The 18,356-nt window shown below is 40.3% G+C and overlaps 1 protein-coding gene across 4 annotated transcripts in view; it reads right to left on the bottom strand.

Moving 5' to 3' along the window:
* Nucleotides 1-17,527, bottom strand: part of SH3D19 (SH3 domain containing 19) — an 82,244-nt gene extending 64,717 nt beyond the window's left edge. The window contains exon 1 of one of the 4 annotated variants that reach the window (XM_057376452.1): nt 17,436-17,527. In XM_057376452.1, coding sequence (XP_057232435.1) covers nt 17,436-17,526 — 91 coding nt within the window. In that variant the 5' untranslated portion in view covers nt 17,527. Of the gene's footprint in view, nt 1-1,697; nt 1,728-14,949; nt 15,088-15,208; nt 15,279-17,435 lie in introns of those variants that run through there. The other 3 variants (XM_057376388.1, XM_057376396.1, XM_057376425.1) reach the window with 3 other exon arrangements.
* Nucleotides 17,528-18,356: the final 829 nt, after the last annotated feature.

The following is an 18,356-nucleotide window of genomic DNA, read 5'->3' as shown; positions in this document are numbered from 1 at the left end:
GAACTTAATCTTTTAAATTTGTTTTAGTATCAAGAGTAACAAGAGACTCAGAGCTCAGTCTTTCAGTTAGGTGCTTGGAGTCAATTAGGTGGTGAAGTCACCATCCCTGGAAGTGTTTAAGGAAAACCTGGATATGGCACTTGGTTGACTGTCACTTGGTTGACTCTATCTCAGAAACCTTTTTCAACCTAATTCATTTTGTGATTCTGTACATTATGCAATTCCAAATGCTGTTTTGGCTTTAGATACAAGACCAATTCAAGTAGTGACACACCTCTAGAAACAGTGGAATATGGAAGCCTAGAAAAAACAGGATTTTTTTTTTTTAATACACATACCCACCAGACACACATATGTTACACTTACACACACAAACAGCTCTTACCTCCCCATTCTGTAGGGAAATTCTTGGCTTGAAAAAGCTGAGTCTCAAAAGTGCATGCCCACACCTGACTCTGTTTTCTCTACATGTTTTCTCAAGAGCTGAGAGACTCCTTTGTAATTTTTTCTAACAGAAATGAGCAAAAAGACTGTATAGTTGCAAAGATCTGAAAATCAAATCCTGCACTACAGATTTTTTTCTATTTCAAAGACATAAATTGCTATAAAACATGATGGGACATGATGCCTTTCTAGCAGAAAACTGTATATCGTTCAATTCTAAACTCTGGAAGCCAAAAGCACATATCAGGTAAGAGCAAACACTGAATGTTGCTGGACTAGCACTTAAAATGAACAAACAGGCCAGTGTGCACTCTGGGCATGGGAAATGCACATGAAAAAATTCCACTTCCAGTGACATATACTACCTTCCAGACATGAGACACCAGTACTGTCCTTCTTATCCTTCTGTTGCTAAAAGTAATAAAMTAACTTATTGTGTACTGTAGCTGTGGTAAAATAGGCCACGAATTCTTAGGTAACTAGAACTCGCTCTATATAACTGAATTGTATGATTCTAAGTATATTTTTGTTAATGGATTTCTTTCTGCCTGTCTTCCAATCCACAATTGGCATAGCCAGAGACCTTCATCTCTCAATCCATAAGAACTGACCATGTTCCAACCTCCTGCAGACCGTACTTTAGGATTTTTCTCTACTTCATACTCACCTCTACTATTTACAAAACCTTTGTTGCTCTCATAAAATTACAGCCATGAAGGAGAAATATTCAGGAAYTCCTGTCTGAATTTGGGATGACTGCAGCCCAGTTCTAAGCACAGCAGAAAAATCAAGGAAAACACCAGGGGCACAAAGATAATGCTCTTCATACAAGTGTTCAGCAAATCTAGTGTTTATTTACAAAATCGTACTCTGTGTATTTCAGCAATAGCATGGACACCTTATGTCTTTTTTCAGCATTCAAARGCTGAATGGCAGACAGAAAGGCCATGTTCCAGTAGCTTTCAGAAAGGGTCAGGTTCCCTTATCTGGTGATTCTCTTACACTTCAAGCATGGGAAAAATAGCTTCTTTTGTTGTTTGCTTTTAATATGATGGAAAAGTTTTTCTTCTCAAGGAAAATATAAACATTACCATCAAAAGAAGAGTAACTGGAGTCAACATCATTTCAGTCGCTCCACAAACCCAGAATAGCTTAAGTTTTTTGCCAAAAAGACCACCAATGCAGAAAACAATATCTTTTAAGGCAATTTTGTCTCTGGAAGACAAGCAAAGCAAAGGAAAAAAGCAACTCACACTAAGCAGAGTCATTATTTTCCTCTGTTTATTTTGCAAGCTTCTTCAAAGCATCTTGTTGCTAAGAGTGACWTCAACTGAAAAGTTTGCTCTCACTAGAAAAAAATTCAAATATAAACATAAAATGTTGTTGAAAAATGAGTGGAAAGTTAACACACATTCTGCTGCATCAAAACTGCAAAGTTACTGAGGAACCTCCAATGTAATTACCTCCCAAGGCTGGTAATTTCTCACTTTTAACCCCATTCCACAGCTTGATCCCTTGAAAGCTGAACTGGCTGAAACGGCGAAAGGGGGCACATACCATTCCCATTTCTGGGAAATATTCTATCTTCCAGCTTAACTATGCCTGTTGAATTGACCAGTCAGCAAAAGAGGTGTGACACTGTAACACTATTCAGAAAACGTAGTTAGAGCAMCCTACAGCCTCCATCCCTGACAGACCAGCAGTGATTTCACAAAAGAGAGCCTGACATGCTACCATAACAATGGCAAACCTCCAGATAAACCAAGCARTGGGAACCACGGGCTTTTACGCAGYGCTGGCAACACCAAAATACAGAGAGAAGTCATATTTTCAGAATAGGCAAATTACTGAAAGAGGATGTACAATTTGCCCTAATCTGAATGCATCAGTCCCAAGAAGCTTTGAAAGCTGCCCGGCTGTAACAGACCCAGATGCTAAGACAAATACAAGAGTTTTACAAGCAATTGTGCAGAAACATGATGGCTCCTGTCACTATGCAGTCACATGCATCTAGACCCAGGTGATCACAGCTGAACAGTGCAACAGTCCCTGCCAGCCAACTGCATCAAAAGCCCCAAATTTCATTTCCAAYTGCCAGGGTAGATGGGGCCCTTACTCAAACTAAGTGCACATTTTCTGGGAAAAAGATGTGCATTTATGCAAGACTTCAAATACTAGTTGCTTTTTTTGCACTGAGACAAGCAGTAACTGCCACTGATACTGCTACATTTTTGTCTCTGTTAAGGCATATTGTGGCTCAAAGCAATTCTTCCTTTCTTTTCAGCACTTCTCTCAGGTAAGGAGTCAGAACAATGCAAATTGATTCCACTGTGTACAATCTACTATTAATTGGTCAATTTTGTTAGGAACAGCTATACAACAAAMCCCAAAATGCATTTCAGTATTTTAACAGAAGAGTCCCTTATGAGTTTAAAAGGCAGAAGGCTCAAGGAGAGATTAATAAGAGGCTTAGAAAAAACTTCTTAGATTTACTTTATGTATAGTTTTCCTTTTGTTACAAAAGGCCACAAAATCAGGACATGCTCAGAGTTTTTAATTGTAAAGACAGTTTTTATACTTGCTCTAAATTCAATAGTATGCTGTTGAATTCCAGAGCAGTACATTGCAGGGGAAAAAATAACATTATAACATCCCCCCCAATGAAATTATAGTAGTCTGTCAGTTTTAATGCTAAACAGTAACTGAGTCTGTAAGCACAAAGCATTCCTGCAGTTTTTTATACTCGGAGTAGTGCTTTTCTCCCCCACTCCTAAACAGGACTGATAGATGGCTGGGAATGAACCCGAACATATAGCTGAGAACACACTGAACCTCTGCAGTTGAGTATTTGACTTTGAAACATACTGACCACCATAAAGTGTGCAATTATCCAAAGACCTCATAATATCTTTAACTTGCTAAAGAGATTAAAAATAAACTACAATCACTTTTAAAGCCTTTAGTGCACTTGTAGGTGCACAACATATATGTGAAAAAAGGATTTTACTGGACATCAAAGGACACATTTGCCAGTGCTACATTCGCTTTTGATTTGTTTTTGTGACTGCAAAGTTCCACCCCCTCATTCTTGCTCCAGCATTTCTCCTGCATTGCCACAGCAAAAGTGTGCGTGCATCAGTATGAACATATGTGCCAGCATGAGGGGGCTGATACAGAAACAAAAGAGAAAGGAAACAGATTGTGTAAGCTCTCACCATTTTTCAAAAAGGTTCATGTAGTAAGAACCTAGACCAAACTCAGCACTGRGAACTGGGMTTGTTCTCAAGCCATAAATGATAAACAAAGTAATATAAGCTATCAAATACACCCACTATATACATATGTTACCACACTTGTGCGGCAGTTGTTTAAGGAGGTAATTCAGGATATAGCTGTTTCTAAAGCTCTTTTTCAAATTAGTAGCTCCTGAAAGTACAAATCCCCACATCTTCATAAGAGACATCCTACCTTATCATCCTACCCTACAGGGCAATGTAATTCTTAGATTATATGTCAGGTACAAACAGACACAGGTATCACTATACCATCAGAATCACAGCAGAAGCTACTCTAGATGAGTCCTACTATTTAATTTTTTTGATACTTTCATAAGGAAAATATCCATTGACTCAACATTTTGATGAAAAAAAGACTTAGAACTACAAAATACATTCCTCTCTAGGCATTTCAGAAATGTTAAATTTACATTTCTGAAAAAGAATCCTCTGATGTTGTTAGTACTGCCATTAAAATGAAATTATCTTTCAAGATCACTGTACTATCTTTTTCATCCCAAATCAAATTTAGCATGCCTAAAGAGTTTCTGCATATCCCTCAGCTAGACCACAGAGCGAGCTGTGTCTTACCACTGTCTGCCTGTGAGAGGGTGTTGATACACAATATGCAATAAATGCAGTAGTGTGAATAAACTTGTCCTTCTTACACTGTATTAACAGACCATCTTAYAAATGTTCATACACCATATGCGAGATATCCAAATGTATCCAATTATTTTCCTCCTCAGGGGTTTGCCCTGCTTGAGAACCAGAACATCCAGCACCGAAAGAGCCTCCASCTATGAACACCTGTGTGTAGGTACACTCACCTGTCCCAACATGCCCCTTACTACACAACTTAGGGGCACCTTCCATGCCAGGAGACTCARAAAACATACAGAAATACCACTGTGGAGTGACTAAGATAACTATAAAAGTCGTTCTAAAAATAATGGAAAGAATMATTTTCTTTAAGTTTTCCACAGGGCATTTAGCTTGTTTGTTTTGGATATTTTCCAGTTGAACAGCCATTTCCTAAACATGTGCATTTCTGGCCACACTGAGGCTATTACTGCAGTAGATATCACTTTGACCATTTAAACAGTTTCCCTTGAYGTACACAGTACAAAACTAGATGTTGTAGAAAGACCCTTTTCTGTACACACTTCAGATAATTATTTATCATTTTTGAGAAACCACACTCTATCTAACTAGTTTCAAAAATTGAACTCGCCATCTACTACACTGTATAGTAAGACCAGTTATTCTTGCATGTAAAAACTTGCAAATTTCACCCTTCCACCCATCCTATCAAACTAAGAATGGTGTCCCATTGGACAATTTAAAGTTTTCTGAATTTCCTAATCTGAAATGACATGTTTTCCTGTTGAGATGGCAAATATCAAAAACGAAAGTCCCCAGTGTAATCTTGTTGGCTTAAGCACTCGGAAGCTAAATCATATTCACTGTGGGCAAGACATGGATTCACAATAATGTGCTGAACAGCAATTCAGAAGATATTCTCCTTTCAGCATATTAGGAAACTAATCTGGTTTTAAAACAAACAAGAAAATGTCTTTTGCGACTATTTCATCCTGTGAAGCCGAAGACAGAATGAAGGTGACACTGCTTCCAATTTGGATATCAGCCATGAGTGCAAGCAAGTGCACATAGGTCTGCATTGTGGGAGGAATTTGGAGACTGGGGAGATGTAATGACATAGAAAGAAAGAAAATAGTGTATGAAAATAAAGGATTGTAATACACTCAACCATAAAAAAGCCCAGTATCTCTAAAAATAGAAGAAATGTACCAGGCAAATGRAAGTATTTATTTCTCTTAAGATACTACTGAAATACACAATAGCTTGTTCTTGGAATATTTTGTGGTCCTTTGTCACTATTTATGATAAAAGAATCCCCAAGCTGTTTACCCAGTTCACCTAATGAGAACAGTCTTAAATCTCAATGATTTTGTTACAAGTACTAATTTTCTAGGGAAGTSCATTTGAAATTAACCAATTAACAAAATATTGTCCCTCCAGTGACATTGGTAATTCTGCCCAACACAAAAATAAAAAAATCTGGGAAACTGAATATAAAAATTACTTCCCACATKCACTGGATTCTTCTGAAATATCATAAAATGGATTATTCCCGAAAAGGTCTCTTGCACTTTATCATCAAACAAAGACTACAAGACTTAGACACATCATAAAAGGGATTAATATGAAGGTGCAAAAAATTGATTTGTTTAGTGCTGCTGGCATATACAAATAAATTGTTGCACCCTGTGATAATCCTCATCCATCAGCATTGAGCACACACTTACAAATTGTGCAACTCTGCCAGTATTCCACAAAACAGGAAGCTCAACACTTTGCTGTTATTGAAGYGCATGTTTTAATGCACACTTTAATATTGCATTGATCAGCATCCAGTATTTGAAGATGTGAGTCACCTGGCATTCTGAAGACATGTTACTGAGATGTGCCATTAGTTTATCCACATCTACTCCAAGGTAAGTTTTAAACATCTACCAAACACCCTTAAGGTACCTCAGAGTCTGTCATTACTGGCCTAACACGTGCACATAAATCTACATACATGTGCCCTTCAGTCCTGGAACATCATCCTGATCCACAGTCCCTATGCACAGCCGGATTCCTTGCACTATGATTTCGCCTTGTGCAGAAGGCCCATGTGGGCAGTTCAGCTGACCCCTCTGTAGCCACATCTTGTGTGCACATGGGAAAATTAAAGTGTGCACTTACCTGACCAACACTAAATTAGGCTCTTGCTACAATTTGAGATAGGTATTTGAAATAGAAGGTCAATTCCAACACTGGGAGCACATTGAAGGTCCTGACTAATTGATAAGARCACCAGAGAGGAGAGGATTACTGGGGAAGCCCACTGGTCCCTCCATGTCTGTGACAAGGTCAGAAAGATGCAGTCACTGGACACGACTGCCATTTCCTTCTTAAAACAGGCCCACTTGCCTAACCAATGTAAAACACACCCTGACAAGCTCCAAAACAGAAGAATATAATGATATTTAATAAAGAGGGAAGACTGGAGACAGGGAAGGAAATAGCAACTCACAGAACAGAAACACTACCTGCTGTGATGAAAGAGAGGCAGGGAACTCTTCCTAGGGTTTCATAAAACCACAGTGCTTTTTGACACTTGGTAGCAGGTTCAAGCATGCTCAGCAAAAATAAGTATGGCTCACAACACTAAGTTTGGTTATTAGATTCATTTAAAAATTGAAAACATGGTTAAATTTAAAAAACATATACAAATCATAACAAAAATACTGGAGTTCTCTGGGTACAAAATGAAAGCTGTAGGTTACAATTCTAAGAAATACCTTCTGAACAACCACTCAGGCACATGCATCTTTCATTTTTCTCATGTGGCCCTTGTATATAGACAAAGCTGACTGCCGTATTTGTTTCCAGAAATATTACAGTATTTCAAAAACCTTCCTCACCTATTTTTTCAAGTGTTTGACAATTTACTTCCTCCTCCTCCCAGCCCCTCAAAAATACAAAATAGAAAAAGCAGCTACTATAAAGGAATTCTTTACCTGCTTCTACCCTTGACATGAGGCTACTGCATCTTATTGTCAGTCTTCTAAATGCAAATTTCATCCATTCAATTGCTACTTATGGTAACACAAAGCAGTTTCCCTACAGTTCAATGAAAGGCTTCAAAAATCACATGGCAACTTAAAATGACCAAGCAAAAGGATGGAAAGCTATTAAGCATCCAGAAACCCTCAAAACAAAGAATCCTGTGCTTATTACAGATAAACACAGATTTTGTGGACACTCAGTTGCTGGAAGAAATAGCTCCAACTGTTTGGTAGCCTGGAGGAAATAACTACCCTTCCATGTGCTCCTAGACATCTCCCCAATTGTATGCACTCGCCAAAAAGGTCTACAGATCCTGTCAGAGACATTCAGCCTCTGTAAATACACTAATAAGTACCTCTGCATTACTATGGTGCCAAAATACCATAATAACACACATCAAATAGTTCTTGATAACAGATCCACAAACATCAAGCTAGTGGACAGCAATTAGAGAAATGAAACGTGCCTGATGTCATGGCATCAGGCAGAAACRCTACTATGCATTTCCCAGAGATGATACTGGTGCTCTGCAGCAAGTTTTGCACACTACACAGAAAAACCCCAGGTCTTTCATAAAGTTAGGCCCATGAGTGCTGAATACATAATGACTGCAGCACTATCCCACCCCAATCAGTCAGTGATACTTGTTCCATGCTGGCAGTGATTCTCTTCCAAGCMCGGACTTGACCTGCTCAAACAATGGACATGGTAGACTATAGCACATGTCCAGCCTCAGGAATTGCATYCTCAGGTGAAGTTCACCATCCCAGTTTGGAGCTCACTGGGTTTTGTGTCAGACATACTTGCAAAGATTGGCAAATAAGACAAATGACAAAGCATAYAGCATTTGCCATCAGTTGAACTGTGGACTTGACAATGCTGTTTTTCGAGTACTAGATAGAATGAGAGAGACTTCTTATAAAACTTCCACTCTGATTCCAAGTCTCACATTTCTCTTAGTTTTGTACCCTAAATTTACAGTACAGAGTGTTATAAAATGAATACAGCACACCAATACAGTAATTTTTATGAGGAAATTGTTATTGAAATGCTGAGCTTCTTTCCAGACATTTATGTCCTATCTCTCCAACAGGAYGAAGTAACAGTATTTTAATAACAAATAACATCACAGCACAATGTGSACTCAAAAATTCTTGTAAATGATTTAGCATAGATGTGCACAAACTGAAACAATTTTCATGTACAGATCTGTGATATTGAGCCCTCGGGTTTTAATGCAAGAAGGAATTAATGATGAATATAAATTTACCACCTTGAGAAAACGAATTATTTTAATTTTAGCTTATCTCTTATATATAAAATTTAAATGCTATAACTGAAAAAATGTCAAATGGCTTCTTTTATGCATACAAAGTTCCATCTAGAAGGCGAATGGATCAGCAACCCTTGTGTAGGAAACACAGGGCTTGAAAATTTACCTAAGTTTTTAAAGAAGTAAATAACCACAATCAACACTACATTAAAAAACAGAATATATATAAGAAATCATAGCCATCATAATTCAAGAACCAGTGAAYGAATTCCCAGCAGAAATACCAACCAGCACGTAAAAGGCAGTAACTGATTTCATATAAAGAATGATCGTGTTCCTTACACCATGTAAGATTTGAAGACTAAAAGTCTAAGTGTATTTAAAAAAGGAATTTAATTCACGAAAAACAAATCCACTGGCAATAATTTAGCAGGCCTTTCATATGCAGCCTCCCAGAAGTTGCTAAGAAATTGACTGCAGAGGGGAAGGAATCTCTCTTGGAAGTAAAAATTGAATCCTACGAAGTGTTTCTTGCATACTTTCCTGAAGAGTTTGTAGGCAATTTTAAGGATCAGGCTGCCTGAGAGGATGAGCTTTTCATCTGACCCAGTAGAGCCAGTTTATGTTCCTAAATGAAAATTATAAAAGTATCGTTTTTCCTTTTGAGCACTGGGGCACATCTGAGTTACTAGCATAGCTCTGAAAGTCTGACSGTGTGCCCCCTATTAGTTAAAGGAGTGACAAGGTCAATTATTTTAAATCTTCAGCATGKTCTGGTCCAATCACATTTTCTTCAAAAAGCATGAACAAGCTGACTGAAGTACCAACACACACACACAAAATAAATGCTATGACCCCTTTAAAGGCTAAGGGAAAAGAAAGGCAGAAGGAAGGAAATGAACAGCATAATTTGTGGCATTCAGCTTCTATTCCAGTGTGAACATTTTCGGCCTTGCTGTCATGTAGCYCTTCAGGCCGAACCCCAATACAGCCACAGAAAGCAGGAAAGCAGGGACAGATTTGTTTTGTAGCCCATGCAAGAATTCCTAAACCAATTAGGTTCATYTTGGAGGCTTCTTATTTAGCATCCATAAATTTTTGTCAGAAAAGTCTAAATTCTCAAGTCAGAATGTCAAAATGACGTTTTTAGAATAACACATGAAATCCACACAAATCTCTACATTACATTACATCAAATGGTCAATTAAAAATGTTGATACACATTAAGATTCTATGTCTGTTGAAAAGTATACAATGTTCAAGGGAAAATGGGAAGTTTTCTCGGTATGTGCCATCAACCACTAAATCTGTGCTTTCCCACAAAATTTATTTTTGTCCTTCACTTAAGGGAAGGATGCTTGCCAAGCACAAACCACAGATCAACAGATGATATACTGTGTTCCCAAATTTGCTGTTGGAATGCTTCAGTACCTTTTGTGCATACTGTTTTTCAAGAGCAGAGTAAAAAAATCTTGGCCAGCAATGAAAACAACACTTTCACTACGTTTTTTGTACAGTCTGAAACCTGAATRAGGAAAGGACTGTGCAATGAGAAGGCTGAAGGGGCCAGACTCCTTCACCCYAGAAAAGAGAAGGCAAAGAAGCTATTTAACCACAGCACACACCTACTTGTAGTGTAACAATAAAGATCACAAATGCAAACACTTCCTGGTGTTAGTGGACAATACTGCAAGGGGCAATGATCACAAATGTGGCTTGGGAGATTCAGGTTATATGAGAGCAAAATTTCTTCCATTAGGAGTAAGTGCAGCACTGAAACAGGTTACCTGCAGARGCTGTAAATCCTTCTCTTTCAGGASACTTTTCAAGACAAAGCTACACAAAGCCTTGGCTGGATGAATCTAGATTTGGCAATCAGCCTGCTTTGAGGAGGCTGGACTAGGTGACTCCAGAGTTCCCTTCCAGACAACACAAACACAGTCACCAAAGCAAAGAAACCAAACCATGCCAAAGCACTGCATTTAACTACATATAATAAGCATCAAGGAAAAAAGTTCATGTCAAATTACTTTAGTGCTATCAAAATAAAATTTCATATGGCACATATTGTATGAGATGCCTATTGAAACTAAACACACAGAACTACTGATGCCTGATGATTTTSCATCCCAAAGAGTAAAGYAAAAYCCTTTTATCCCTTTAACCGTGTCTGTGTCATTATGAAAAACTGACCATTCAAGGCAACACTACATCAACTTTTAATGGAGAGTGTCAATACCACCACTCTGTTGTTTTCACATTTTAAATCAAGGTGATGTGCAGCTTCCAAACAGATAAATTATATTTAATGTCTCAGTAATTGCAGCTTAACATGCCTCAGTGACTGCAACTACACAGAAAGAAAAATAAAGGAGACCTTCACAGTACAAAATTTGAGAAACAGAATCACAATGGAATGCTGAACTGATAGACTGCAAGGACACTGGGCAGAATGTCCAAGATAAGGCCAGCACGAAGCAGATTAGGAGGAATAAACAAAGCCAACTCATCAMACTAAAGTGCTAACTAGGTAAAAGGCAATTCTGGCAGGGGAAGACCACAACCACTGACTCACAGCACCAGCTCAAGAAAACCACATACTCAAAAGAAGACTGAGCATGTGGGCTGATTAGCAGAAGCAAGAGAGTAATTTATTCAACAGAAAATACTAATTAATAAGGGACCTATATAAATTATAGCCAACAAATATTAATTACTTTGCTTGATAAAATGTATAAATAACAAAAAGTTTTGATAATTGGTATATTGGCCTARTGAATTTGCCACCTAGGATCCATTTCTGTGCTGAACTAAATAAATCAAATACCTCAGCTCTGTGGATTGGCCTCTTGCACACCAGGKGAAAGATCCCATTTTGGGACAACAAAAGCTATACTCTCAAAAGCAAATAYTGACACATTTATTTACAAATATTACATTTTTTCCATCAGTAAACAGCTACCACTTTGGTAAAAGCTTCTTGCAATGAGGTTATGACTCATTTTACCCTTTGCTGTCTATCCCCATTCTTTATACAACAACCCTGAGTTATCATTTGTTCCCCTGACAGGAAATGACAGCTTACAACACAGGTAATAGCAAGGTCTTTGGGCAATCATAGTTCTCTGGATCATTCTCTGGCTACAAACTCACATCTCCTTATGCAATTATATACCTCTGTGGCTTGCTTTCGCTCTAACCTAAGTGAAGAAGGTCCACTTAATCATTTAATAATGATACTTACTATTTGTCTTTCTAAAGTTTCCTTGGCTGTTGACTATCAGAAGTTATTAAATTATTTTCCTTAGATCATTGGATCTAAGGTCCAATGAGCATTAGATCAATGAGCATTAGATCAATGCTTAGAAGCATTGTTTCTTCAGAGGTCATAACATTCTTTGGGGATCAGTCTACACTCCAAGTCAAGTAACTGCAAGCATGTTTTTTTTGCCATTAACTTGAATTTCAAGGTATGTTGGAGAATTTCCATGTATAGGTGATATTATTTAACTTCCAGAAAAGCTTGCTTGCTCTTCTTCCTCAAGCAAGCTACAGTCAAAAACTATAAAACACAGTAGAAAAGTGCACAGTAATTTCAATAGGCTATGAAAAATGCCTAATCATGTAACTTAATACTTACAAGGCACAACATAACAGCACCAGTCAGAKATTATTACAGGAGAATGACATTTGTCCTCTTTGGGGTTTAAGTGTTTTACTGAAGCAGTTATTAAAACAGAAGCCCTTGAGTCAGGACTACCAAATAAAAACATACTGAAAACCAGGGAAAAGAGGGAAGAGATGTCCAGTTGGCCATGAACTCCACTGCTTCTTTAATTTGTGAGCTAACTGATAAAACAAGTAAATAAAATAGTGGCACCCACTCTCCCATCCTCAATTCTCATTTTAGTCCTGTTTCAAAGGGCTTCCTGTGTACACATGGAAAGACAAGCAGATCATAGGTAGACTTTGTGAATTTAATTAAGATACATGATCTACTCTATAGGATTTTTTTTTCCTTCTCTGAATAAAAGGATAAATTGGTTACCCTTGGTATGGAGAAGCAGAATAATTCTCAGATCAGCACTGAAGGACACACACATGCAAAGAAGTTTCAGCTGAACAATGCTGACTTCTCTTTTGCAAGATGCAGATCTTTCCACTTCTTAAATATAAAATTCAGTTAAGCAACTAAGTCTTTGAATTACCCTTTTCCTAAGCAGGCACTCTTCCAGCTCCAGGGTCATTGGCACCCCTTAGGAAGGACTAAGCTTGAGCTGCTCTTKTTATGATCCAGTGAACCCTAAAGGACATCATCACCAAAACAGTCTCAAACCCAAGAATTCAATGAAGAATTTCAGACCGACTTACTCTTTACTTCTTAAGGCCAAACACGCAGTTTTGCATTAACATGAGAACAACTACTGAGCATTGTTGTATTAAATTCTTCATTTATTTGTAAAAAGTCCATAAYGCCTGCAAATTAATGTTCACTGAACTTCATCAGACACACTACAGAAATTTACCCCTATAACCTCTCAGCATGTTGAGCAGTGAAATATTCAACCTTAATTTGTTACACTGGATACAGCTCATTGTTCTCAGCTTCAAAAACAAGTCAGTGCCAGTTTTATGTGGGAGTTGTGGGGGTATAAAGAATTGGTCCTGCTCTGAGCTAGGTCTTGTTTTGCCAAAATAACCCCAAAGCACGCACCCAAATCAACCAACCAAAAATAGATGATTTCACCCATAATCTAAAAACTGCTCACTAGAGTTGAAAAAGKTCCAGGAAATATCTGAACTACTGTGGAAAACAGAAATAGGGGAAGGGGAAAAAGAAAYCAACAAGCTCAACCCAGAGATGTTTCAATCACCATACTAAAACTCATGTGCAAAATTTACAGACATTGAACGAGAACAAACCACAGACAAGCATTTGTGATAAGTAAAACAGAGTAATATTAAATTAAACCAAAATCTTTCCCTGTACTATTGACCACCTGCACTTTTAACCATAAAGTACAAATYGCAATAGGTCTTCATTACAAACTCAAATAAATTTCATTATAGGCTTCAATATATTTGGCAATTTCATTTTATTTTAAAGTAAGGAAGTACCTGCCACATCTAAAATGGGCGTTTCTTCCTCAAGGAATGCTGGCCAGAATTCAAAGTGAAATAATGCAGATACTGAATTATGCTAAAAAATTATTGTGTGCTTTAGATATGATCAGAATACTTGGTATTCAGCCCTAATGTGACAGCAAGGACAGATAATCAACCAATGCAGTTCAAAACTGAAATTTACTATATTCCCTACAAATTTTCCTACAAGTCTACTKACTTCAGTCAGTAGTCACAGAATAAAAAGGTAGTGAAAACAGGAAAGCACAACAGATTAAGGTCCAGAATTAAACTGGACAGAGCCTGTAAGTCTATGAAGAAATAACATTTTAGTAAGGTTGTTGTTCTGGTTTATTTGGAATTTTTTTGTTTCCACTTTATTAAAAACCAACTAAATAAAAATACTAATATTCTAAACAACAAAACCCAGTAAAGATCTTGTGGTTTCTTTAACTTTCCAGAACAATAATGTATATACAGAAATAGGCAACAAGGAAGGTAGAAATCAATTACATTATTGTATTTGTTTATATTGCAGTAAAAAACGCTAAAAGTTTCCAACAAAAGTGGCTTCTTTTTCCAGGGCAGGTGACCAGATGATCCAGTCTTAATGAACCTATGCAGCAACTTTCATTGCTCTCARTTTTAAAGAATATATTGTAACTCTCCTCCCTATAAACTAAAAAACCTATATATATATTTAAAAAAAAATCAATCAATGTTTTCTCAAAGGGAAAATAGTTTCTTTAGAAGAGTTTCAAACTGGTCGATTTAATATCTTCTCCCAGGTTTTCCAGAACATGCCTAAYAAAAATTGAATTCGAAAAAAATAATGTCATGTCATGGAATCATGACAAGCAGTGTGGTAGAAAACAGGCAGACAAGTCACCTGAACTACCCACAACTACCCCATGGACAAGGATGGCACTGCCTTTCTCATTCCTCCAAGTTTCCCTSCTTCAACATCTGTTCTGGCAGTCTAGTGCTTAAGCAAGCATCTTCAGCTCATTAAACTAGCAAAAAAGCCCCCAACCCAACACAGCAAAAAAACAAACAAAGCAACCCACAAGTGAACCAAATTAAAAAAAAAAACAAAAAAACAAACCAAAACATGATTAGGTCTCTAACAGCTCTCAGGCTGCAGTTTCACAGCAATCTAAGCCAAACTAACTTCTGGCTGGCACAGCCTCTTACCTCCCTCCGGCTGCATATTCCTACTTTTTCCCTTGTCCCAGCTTCAACATTCACCCAAACCTGTGCAAAACCATTTCAGTGARCTGAATCAGAAGACTCCCACCCACTGAAGAGAACTAGAAAAATATCCCTCTGCTTGGACAATGCACCGGAACAGGTTGGTGCAGGTTCTAGCAACCACGAAGGCTCCAACTGAAGTAGCCACCCAGTATATCAGCCCAGGCTACCACCAAACCACAACTTCAGTGACTTCACTCACCAACAGGTTGGACAAGCAGGAGAGCTGACACAAAAGAGAGAGTACAAGTGCACATCCACAAAGGAGTTGACACCTCTAGAGCAGCAGTAAGCTGTTAGTTCAGTTTAGCAGGCTTCATCCTACAGTGCAGCTGCGACTACCTTCAAGGGAAAATACTACTTCTTCATTCCAGAGCCTCCTGTGCTCCGCTTCTCCCATGAACCACTGCTGTGTCTGAGTGTTCAGTGAGAAGCACTTGTGAACTTTAACCTTTCAGCTCCCACTCTGCCTATATGCCTTGCATGAGCAGGACAAAGGTGATCAACTACCCTGACGCACTTCCATGCATAAGCTGAACATACCAGAAATTTAAATCGCTTGCGTTCACAATTAGCTTAACGCACTGAAATGCCTAAATAGGCAGTCTGCTGAGGTGCCACTACATTTCTTAAACCCCACAAAAAATATCTCACAGGCTTATTTAACACCTATTTATATTACCATTTTGGCAATGTAACTGCAACTACATGTAAAAAAAACACACTCATTTTCAATAGGTTTGTAAATAAAAGTATGTAAATAAAGGTCAAGTAAGGGAAGAAYGGCAAACACATCTACCTTGGATGATATTCTTCATGGATGGCTTAAAAATACTCTGCTGGGAGTCTTAGTGCTGTTTTCTACTGTAGAGACGTGCGAACAGATGGAAAGAAGGCGAGACAGCTAAATCAGAATGCTATTCATTCACACATACTTTACTCTAGTAAACAGTGCTGGGCCCGTTTCAAAGGGTGTCTCTCAGAAAAACTACTAGTAAAAATTGAAAAAAAGGACTTTTATTATTGGTTAGTAACATCGCAACAAAGAAATTCTGAGAACAAGCTTTGTTCCACAAGAWGATGGCAAAGGTTAGATACATATATAAACTGTAGAACCAATTCTATGTTTTCCGCCAATAAAAACCTCCAGAAGAAACACCTTTAGAAAACACACATCATAACCAGCAGCACAAACATTTCACTGTTGAGGAAACCATACAGGAACCAATGCTAGTTTTTTGCACTTTACCCCAGACAAGGCAAAATCCTGCACACATGCCAAACCACAGTAGTTTCAATAAGGTCCTGCTAATCCTGCACCTGCCCATAGAGGCATTGACATAACTTGGGTCACTGAAGGCCACAGGGCCTGCCTGCTGTAAGTTTCCCTCTGGGATTGCTCACGTTGCTCCGTTTTTGTCATCTACAAAGGGACACTCAATTTTCTTGTTGCTTAAATGGATGCAAATTCACTTGAATTGCAGAAGGTGCTATACTGTTATAGTTGAATCACAATTATTAAATATCAGAAGATTTGTAATTCAACAATGTAGCATGGCTGAGATTTCACCTGGAAACAGACCTCAGGGAAATTATTCATTCTGGAAGGGATTTTACACTGACAGAAAAAGAAATGCTGCATTCACACCACAGTGACTACAGGACAGTGACACGCACATTGCCCCTCAATTAACAGTGTCTGAATTAAATACTTTCAACTACTGTCAGGGTCCACTAGAGTTCATAATTTCAAATGAAAGCTTGTTGTGACGTCCAGGTCCCTCTACAAAGACGTATCAATCTGTTCACTCCCAAGCTCCATTCCTCCTCCTATGCACTGGTTCTTGCCTGTTAGTCAGGGCCTATCTACATAGAAGTGGCAAAATATGGACAACTTTGCTATAGAGATGTTCCTCTACCTTGGCCTTTTGAAGAAAAATGGGCATTTAATTCCGTGATAGGGCACCCTACATACCCGGACACGTCTGTGGTTGTCAGCACATGCATATGCCAACATCAGGGTGGTGAAACACTGGAACAGGTYACCCAGAGAAGTTGCAGATGCCCCATCCCYGGAGGTGCTCAAGGCCAGGTTGGATGGGACTCTGAACAACCTGGTCTAGTCGAAGGTGCCCTTGCCCACGGCAGCGGGATTGAAACCAGATGATATTTAAGTCCCCTCCTAACTCAAACCACGGTATGACTATGATCAGCCGTAGGCTCTGGGCAGGGCCCGCGGGCACATGCCTGCGGCTCAGATGCACCTGAGCTGAACCGAGCTGCCCTGGGGCGAGGCCGCCGGGGCCGGCACACCTCGGGGCGGCACCGCCAACGCCGCCCTGCCCCCGACAGGAATCCAGACACGGGGAGCGGGCCAGGGCCAACCCAAAGGAAGCGACGGCACGGCCCGCCGCGCCCTCGCCGCTCACCTGCCGCCGAGCCCAACGCGACCCTCCGGTGCCTCCTGCCGAGCTCCCGCAGCTCCTCCTCGTCCTCCTCCAGCCTCCAGGCTTCGGCCATGGGCAGCGGAGGGGCGGCTGACAGCATTCAAGAAGCGGGGGCTGCCATGGCCGGCGCCCTCTCCTCGGCGCGGCCGCCCGGCCCTCGCGGCCGCCGGGCCCGCCCCGCACCTGCGCCCTCTCCGCCGCGCTTCTCCCGGAGACCGCTCCGCGCTCCTGCCGGCGGGGCGAGGCGGACGGAGAGGCSGCCTTTCCTGCCCATCCGCGGCTCTCCGGCGTCAGCAGGAAACCCGGCGGCCGCCTGGCACCGCCACAAAAGGGGGCGGGGGAGGCGGTGGCGGGGGGAGGTACCTGGCGGCCGCCGCCGGGCAGCGGCTCCGCCGGGCAGCGGCTCCGCGGCCGCGGGCACCGCTCGGGGATGGGCCGACGAGCGAGGCCCGGGGAAGCCCCCACCGGCACCGAGGGGGCTGTGCGAACCCCTGCGGCCTCCTGCTCAAGGGGACAAGGGGCTTGCGGCGAGGGGGTGCGAGGTCTGCTTCTCCTCATGACGAGGACAAGCAGATGCCAAGAGGAGGATGGTGCCAGACTCTTTTCAGAGGGTACCCAGGGACAGAACAAGGAACAATGGCCATAAACTAAACCATAAGGAGTTCCACCTCCACATGAGGAAGAACTTCTTTACATTGAGGGTGGCAGAGCCCTGGAACAGGCTGCCCAGGGATGTGGAGTCTCCCTCTCTGGTGTCACTGGAAACCCGCCTGGATGTGTTCCTGAGTCACCTGCTCTAGGTGACCTGCCTTGGCAGGGGGGTTGGRCTAGATGGCCTCCTAACAATTGTGTGACTCTGTGAGGTGAGAAGGGCAGTTACTCTGGGTGGCCAGAAAGTCGGGA

This window comes from Malurus melanocephalus, unplaced genomic scaffold (genome assembly GCF_030028575.1).
Source record: "Malurus melanocephalus ecotype Western Australia unplaced genomic scaffold, MMel_1.1 scaffold_9, whole genome shotgun sequence".
In the NCBI taxonomy this organism is placed as follows: Eukaryota; Metazoa; Chordata; class Aves; order Passeriformes; family Maluridae; genus Malurus; species Malurus melanocephalus.
The sequence above is the reverse complement of the archived record's forward strand: the minus strand, read 5'-3'. Positions and strand labels throughout refer to the sequence as shown.